Below are 7,838 nucleotides of genomic sequence, written 5' to 3'. Positions count from 1 at the left end.
AAAAAAAAATTAGAAATTAATTGAATCCAGGTATTAATGAAGAAACTTGATGGAATATAACAATGCCCGAGCTCCTGCTTTGCTTGCATTCTTCATCGACACTTGTTGAACTGTCTCACTTATCCCGGTTCTAAGGTAAGGAGTCCTCTATGTATTAGAATCTTTACGGGAATGAATCGCATATGTTGGTTGAGAATTGCTCAAGAATTCATTGATGGTGACTTTGGCCGGTTCTAGGGTTTCATTCGTCCAACCTTCACAGACTTGGACAATCGATGTTAGAAGATAGTCAATTCGATTGTCAAAGAATAAAGAAACGGAAGAAGATTTGGCACTAGATATCCAGAGGTGTGAAAAGGGTTGTTGTAAAAAACGACAATTGTTCGTGAAAGTTTCCCCAAAAAGGCATGTCACGTGTGGCTGTGGCTGTGGCTGCGGCCGAGAGAATCTAAGTTAGTACACCAAATGAATGTGAGTACGAGGATTTTAATATCTAATTAGGAATGTCCATATGATTCGAAATTTCGACCAATGAAAACCGTAATCTTAGCCAATTGAATCTAAAGATCCAAACAAATATTAAAATGCCAAAATAAATTTGATTTTATTTCAAATTATTGCGGCTCTTGAAAAAAAGTAATATTCTAATTACTTTCTTTTATATATATAAACATATGTATGTATACATATATAAACATATGCATGTATACATATGTATATGCATGTATGCATACATATATACGGTATACATACACACATTCATACATATATATATATATCTATATATGTACGTATGTATGTAGGTATGTATTTATATATGTACATACATATATAAACATATGCATGTATACATATGTATATGCATGTATGCATACATATGTATACGGTATACATACACACATTCATACATATATATATATATGTATCTATATATGTACGTATGTATGTAGGTATGTATTTATATATGTATGTGTTTTATTTAGATTGGGTTGAATTTTTTAAAAATCAAGCATTTGTGTCGGTACAANTTTTTGGATCCAACCCGAAAGTAGAGTTACAATTGAACCCTACTCTACCTCACTCTTTAAATTATTATAAATATTAAAAAGATTTGACAATTGCAACGGATGTTAGTGATGCGTCGTGACTTTTAAATGTTCGATATTTAAGTTTTACGAGATTTTAATTATTAATATAAAATGTATTGTGAATAAATATGATTTTTTAAAAATAATTATATATATATATATAAAAGAACAACCCGACAAACCAAACTCAACACGAAAATATGAGTTCGTGTTAGATTAGGTTGTAAACTTTATTTGGGTTGCTCAAGTCACCAATCCAACCCAACCTAACATCTGTACACCTTTATATCAAATTTTAAGTATGTCATGGTTGAACTATATTGGTAAATCTATGCCGATATGAATTTGATGAGGTTTTTCAAGGGGAAGAAATAAATTTTTGCCCGTCAATTTGAAGTTGTATCAATTTTAATTCAAAACTATTAATTTCATCCAATTGTATCTCAAACTTAAATAAATGTTGCAATTTTAACCGTTTTAACCATCTACGGGTCAAATACCGTAAAAATAAATAAATAAAGAAAAGTTATCTCATGCGTTCTATGAGTTCTCGATAAATTTCGAAAGAAAAATGCATTAGAGCTGAGACCGCACGGGGAAATGTTAAATTTGATAAAATTAAAAGTATAAGATCTAATTTGATCACATTGAAAGTTTTAGGGTAAAAATTCAGACAATGTAACTTTTGAAACCGTAAAAACTTGTTTTTGTTCGTCTTGAGCGGAAATTTAAACTTCTGACTTTTGTTTGATGATATGAAAGTTTTAATCATTTGAGTTATTCCTAGTTTAACAATCTAAACATAATTCAAATAGCTCGAGCATTATACTGTCGAGAAAAAGGTAGGGTGCTCGATGTTTTTGGAGATACTGAACAAGGATTCAATTAGTGTCGACAACAATATTAACTTTATACAAATAATGTATAACACATATCTATCGTGCTAACACGCATTAGACACAGACACGCTAACCAAACTAAACCGTCGTGCATCTGAGGTCAAAACGGTCCATCGAAAAACTACTCCGACCACACACACACCGCCACTCCGGTCCCTACGTCGAAAAATACAAGTGATTTACAGATGGAAGGGAAAAACAGTAAGCTTCCAACAATTTTTGAGTTCATGGCAATACATTACAGAGAAAAGAAAACCAACTCTTTTTAACTTTTCCATTCAGGGGAGAATATACAGATGGGAGCTAAAGCAATGGAGTTTCAAAGTTCAACCACTCTTCAACTTCATGCTTTGAAAACAAGCTGTAAATGATAAAAGACGAAAAGTGAACATTGACAAGGTTACAAGGATAATCTGAAACAACAGGGTGTTGTGTAATCAAGACCTTGTTGTCATCTGTTTTTTTGAGAAAAATTCCAACATATTTCCATGATTTCCTGTAAAATGCAGACAGTAATGTCAGATATGAGGTTGTCGGACGTATAATTGACAAATGAGAAGATTGTTTCTATAGAAGAAGTCTCGCTGTGTAATAGTCAAAACCCACCGCTAGCAGATATTGTCCGCTTTAGCCCGTTACATATCATCGTCAGCCTCACGATTTTAAAACGCGTATGTAGGGAGAGGTTTCCACATCCTTATAAGAAATGCTTCATTTCCCTCTCCAACCGATGTGGGATCTCACAATCCACTTCCTTTGGGGCCAGCGTCCTTGCTAGCACAATGTCTGGTGTTGGCTCTAATACCCTTTGTAGCAACCTAAGCCCACCGTTAGCAGATATTGTCCGCTTTGGCCTGTTACATATCGTCATCAGCCTCACGGTTTCNTCCGCTTTAGCCCGTTACATATCATCGTCAGCCTCACGATTTTAAAACGCGTATGTAGGTAGAGGTTTCCACACCCTTATAAGAAATGCTTCATTTCCCTCTCCAACCGATGTGGGATCTCACAATCCACTCCCTTTGGGAGCCAGCGTCCTTGCTAGCACACTACCTAGTGTTTGACTCTAATACCCTTTGTAGCAACCTAAGCCCACTGTTAGCAGATATTGTCCGCTTTGACCCGTTATGTGTCGCCGTCAGCCTCACAGTTTTAAAACGCGTCTACTAGGGAGAGGTTTCTACATCCTTGTATAGAGTATTTCGTTTTCCTCTCCAACCAATGTGAGATCTCACAATCCACCCCCTTCGAAGCCTACGTCTTTACAGGCACACCGCCCCGTGTCTGGCTCTGATACCATTTGTAACAACCTAAGCCCATTGCTAGCCGATATTGTCCGCTTTGACTGGTTACGTATTGCCATCAGCCTCACGATTTTAAAACACGTCTACTAGGGAGAGATTTCCACACCTTTATAAAAAATACTTTGTTCCCCTCTCCAATTGATGTGGGATCTCACACTCTGTAGGTTCCTACATATTTTTCGTTTCAAATTTCTAGCTCTAAGAAAAATACATGCTTAGCTGTTCTATGTTTCTCGTTTGTCATTTTATGTAATCGTTATCAAAATTGTAAGTAAAGAATATAGTTCCTTTGTTTTCTGTTTTCTGTTTATGATCATTCAAAGATAACTAAAAACATTGTTTATCTTTTTGGTCGAAAGTTCATTAAAATTTCATCCTTATGGTTCCATAAAATCTCATAAGTAGTTTCTATCCTTTGATAAAACCCTTATAAATAGTTCCTACCAGATTTTATCAAATCATAGAGAAAATTCTAACTTTTAATCTATAGGGACTAGATTCTAAATAAATTCTAACTTTTAAACTATAGGACTAAATTCTAAGTTTATCTTATCTACGACCAACACAAAGTATAATACATTTGAAAAACTAAATATTTTGTGTTTTTCACAATGAAATCGAATACTTTATGGTCTAAAAAACAATTTTCAAGAAAAACTTTTGATTTTAAAGTTTGAGAAATAGTAAAATGGTTACTAAATGAGAATCAAGTACCAAATACATTTTTCATATTCTATCTTTTGAAAAAAAATAAAAAAAACAAGAAATAGAAACCTAACAAACAGCCCTTAATTTCCATAACTATGATTAGAGCTAAATTTTCAAGCCAGCCAAATTCTATTGAGATTTAGAATCTTCATGTAAACCCAGAATCCATTTACTTCATAATCAACAGTGGCAATAGTTCACAGGAACAGCAAACACAAAGTACTAGATTTAATAAGCTATTTGGGTGACATTTCAGACAAATAGTCTCCTCTTTGGTTTGCATAATTTCAACTACTTTCCAGGTATATGTAAACATCAAGATAACTATGCTCAAATTTACTAGTTAGAATCTAATGAAGCATGCAGGAAAAAGAGTAGCCAACATTGAAAACATAATGTAATGCACGTCAAATTGAGCAAAAAGATTACCTCGTGTTCAAGTTTTTGTTGGATCGTCGTGGACTCGGAATATTGTAACTTTCAGTGCAGTAGCTTTTATATCAATCAGCTCAAAGACACAAACGTCTTCTTCTTTCAAATCATTCTCCACAACAAAGTCAGCCCATCCCCTGGTTAGCTTGGTGCCAGGACCTTCACGAATGCATCGAACACGCCATTGCTTCCCACTAGAAACCTGAAGTGTGATGTCGCCTGAGACCCCTTTTAGATACTTCTCAGCAAATTTGGACGGTATATGCTGTTGATAACGAAACAGACTTCATTTGTACCATCTACTTGAGAATCACATGATGGAGTGCAGAGCTAAAAGACTTACCAGATGGAACCCTCTTCGGACATAGGATTGCCTCATAACAATCCAGCAAAAGGGATTACCAGGCTTGAACTCCTCGACTCCACACGCCATCCTACTAATTTTATGTGGGATGTTTCCGCAATTTTCCTCCACTATGGGCTCATTGTCATTGTAGTAGTCAACTACATTGAATTTTGTTATAAAGAACCAATTTATTTCTGAGAATCTGCAAATGAGTTAAACAATTGTGCATTTGTAGAACTTACTTGGTTCAACTTTCAACTTCTTTTTCCTGGCTCTTTCATTTGTTTCATCAGAGAATTCAAAGTCAAAATTCTCTCTAGCTTTTGCAAGCTCGTCCCCGTCGAATTGAATACCAATATCTTGATTCGACTTTAGTAGTTGCAACTTATCTAAATCCTTTAGAGGATGCACGTTCTCTGTGTCAAACCAATGCATAAAGTTCTTAATGCTAGTCCCATTGCAACTTCCATTGAACTTCTGCTGATCTGAAAAACCACACAAAGCGTTTTTCACCGAAGGGCGTGGAGATGGATCTGGAGAACTCGTTCCAAATATCTCAACTAATTTCTTGTATTCAGCTTCTTTTCCAAGTGTAACAGGACATTGTTCACCATCGTTTTGTTCAGAGGAAGCATTTGAAGTATTGCATGGACCATTTGAAATAGCAGTTAGGTTGAACATGTAAAAGTTGAACACGGAATTCCCTTCAAATCTGAAAACCAAGAGTTGTCCAACTTGAATGCAATGGTGTTTGACAAAATCATGCCAACCATCCTCAAACCACATACTACGGCCATGTCTTTTTAACTCCAGAACCCATCGATGACCATTCGGAACAACTAGAGTAACAAGATCAGAAAGATCATCTGCAAACTTCTTTGCAAATTTATTTGGTATTTTCTGTGGATACATCAAATTAATCCGTTAAACAAACAATAATACAAACAGAAAGTAACACAATCTGCAGGATTTCTAATGAAAGGTATCAATCATGACTTAACAAAAGTGTTAGAACCAAGCAATAATGGATAGAAGAATGATTTTCTCACCCCTTTCGAAACACTATACTCCAGCAGTTTTAACTTTGAATTGATCTTAATGCCTATTGAATTTAGTACAATGAATTGGCCACACATTAGCCTAAAGTGAAACAAGGAGTCCCCGCAGTACATCATGAACAGATAGAGCTTGAAAAAAGCTGATCATTCAAAACCAATTAGAAAAGAAAACATGAATCAACGCCAAGAAACGCAAGCTGCAAAAGATAAGCCCTGATTATTCGCAACCAAAATCATGTTCTTGATCATTGATGATCATTCATCAGCTTCCAAATTGTTTATCAATACCGCTTTCACACTCTCTCTCGAAGCAGAAACAGAATTTGGCTTTTGAAAAACAATCCAACGAGACAACCACGGAAAATTTCATACAAAAATCAGCAATCAACAAGAGGCGATTTCTCTCAATTTCTTCACAATCAATCTAAATTAACAAATCCATCACTCCCCATCCAAACAGACAAGAAAAAGAAAGCTAAGAAACGATTGATCACAGTGAGCAAAGCAAATGAAAATCAGTCTACATTCACTTCCTAGAACCGATTCTGGATTCCGTTCATTTCCTTTCCCCATAAGAACAACAAAAACAAAATTCACATAGAAACAAAACGAAATACAAGCGGTATCACCAATGACAGATTACCAGCTTCTTGTCTTGAAGAATGGACGGCACTACCAGCTTGTAGAAGAGGCCAGCCCTCTTTACTGGAGAGCTTTCATTGAACGATTGAGCTCCCTCCTGTTCATCTGACTCGACTATGGCTGTAACAGAGTTCTCCATGGAAATTTCAGCAGACCCTTAATTCAATTTCCATTGATTTCTAGCAAAAAGCTCTGCACCCAAAACCCCGCGCTGTGTGTGCGCGACAAGAGAGAGAGAAAGATGGAGGATCAAAAAACTATGCTGCGTGTATACTATGTGGGGCCCACTTTAGTAATAACCAATAAGAAAACGACACGTATAATATAGTGGGTCCCAATAGCTTAAATTAATCGCTAAATTATATATATATATATAAATAGTCATTTATATTAATTTTGGAACATTTCAACTTTAAAATTTTCATTAAAATATATTAAAACTTTTAAAATATATATTCTTTTATTAAAAATTATTCCAAAACGTCGTAAAGAAACCGTTATTATCTCATTCAAAATTTTAAATTAAAGTATAAAATCTAAAAAAATCTTTAAAAATTAAAAAATTTCTCAAAAATTCACCATATAAGAGAATATTAATTAACCTTGTTTTATAAAATAAATGTGGAGTTTAATAATATTATATATATATATATATATGAAAAGAAAAAGGTTAAAAATAAAAATATAAATAAAGGTAGCTTTGTTGGGATTGTTTAGGAATTTTAGAACTATACAAAGGACAAATTGGTCAGAAAATGATTCTTAAGTATCCCACGTTCTAATAAAGTAATTAGTAAAGATAAAGATACAATTATATATTTTAAATTATTCATATATATATATATATATTAATCGTACAATTAACTTTTAATAAATTTAATCAATAATTCTAAAAATTGGCCATAATATATTGTAATTGTTTTTATCTTTGAGTTTTTATTTTATTTTTAGAAAATAAATTACTTTATAAAACACTGCTATTTTAATTCTCGATCCCATTTTTATTAATTCGTTCACTAATTTATTAATAAAAACAGCATAAATTTTTTCATAAATTTATTAATTTCAATAATATAAGATTTTCACTATTATCAAAACACAAATTAACTGTTTGGATATCTTTGTCAAAATTCTATAAATTTGAACAAAAAATTTAGCGACAATATTTAGAGTGAAACATTATTTGAGGGTTAAATTTGCAACATTTTGACGAGTTTAAGGTTAATATTGTAAAAATTATTAATTTTCGAGGTGTAATTTAATAAAATTAAAAGTTTGACATTAAAATCGATACAAAATTTACTTAATAATATATTAATTTTGTATATTTGGGTAGTACTAATTTTATATTTTTTTAACAG

The 7,838-nt window shown here is 33.3% G+C and overlaps 1 protein-coding gene across 2 annotated transcripts; it reads right to left on the bottom strand.

Annotated features, from left to right (window-relative positions):
- Nucleotides 1-1,976: 1,976 nt before the first annotated feature.
- Nucleotides 1,977-6,697, bottom strand: LOC111777518 (B3 domain-containing transcription factor VRN1-like). Of its 2 annotated transcripts, XR_002812395.1 has the most exons (6): nt 6,479-6,697; nt 5,020-5,677; nt 4,775-4,935; nt 4,429-4,696; nt 2,432-2,483; nt 1,978-2,348 (listed from the first exon to the last, which is right to left on the bottom strand). XR_002812395.1 is itself a non-coding variant. In XM_023657163.1 (5 exons), exons 1-4 carry the CDS (start codon nt 6,614-6,616, stop codon nt 4,436-4,438), a joined length of 1,218 nt encoding a protein of 405 aa, XP_023512931.1. In that variant the 5' UTR covers nt 6,617-6,697; the 3' UTR covers nt 1,977-2,483; nt 4,429-4,435. The 2 variants fall into 2 exon arrangements, 1 of the variants encoding a protein (XP_023512931.1); XM_023657163.1 differs by having other exon boundaries at nt 1,977-2,483.
- Between the last annotated feature and the right edge of the window lie 1,141 nt (nt 6,698-7,838).

This window comes from Cucurbita pepo, chromosome LG16 (assembly GCF_002806865.2).
Source record: "Cucurbita pepo subsp. pepo cultivar mu-cu-16 chromosome LG16, ASM280686v2, whole genome shotgun sequence".
Taxonomy (NCBI): Eukaryota; Viridiplantae; Streptophyta; class Magnoliopsida; order Cucurbitales; family Cucurbitaceae; genus Cucurbita; species Cucurbita pepo.
Note: the sequence above shows the minus strand (reverse complement) of the source record. Positions and strands in the feature narration are given on the sequence as shown.

What these genes read in the sequence shown, in the direction of transcription:
- LOC111777518 (XM_023657163.1), bottom strand. Translation starts at nt 6,616, where the DNA reads ATGGAGAACTCTGTTACAGCCATAGTCGAGTCAGATGAACAGGAGGGA. An exon ending in TTCTTCAAGACAAGAAGCTG is followed by an intron (nt 5,678 to 6,478) that starts GTAATCTGTCAT and finishes ATGTATCCACAG; the next exon opens with AAAATACCAAATAAATTTGC. An exon ending in TCCGAAGAGGGTTCCATCTG is followed by an intron (nt 4,697 to 4,774) that starts GTAAGTCTTTTA and finishes CGTTATCAACAG; the next exon opens with CATATACCGTCCAAATTTGC.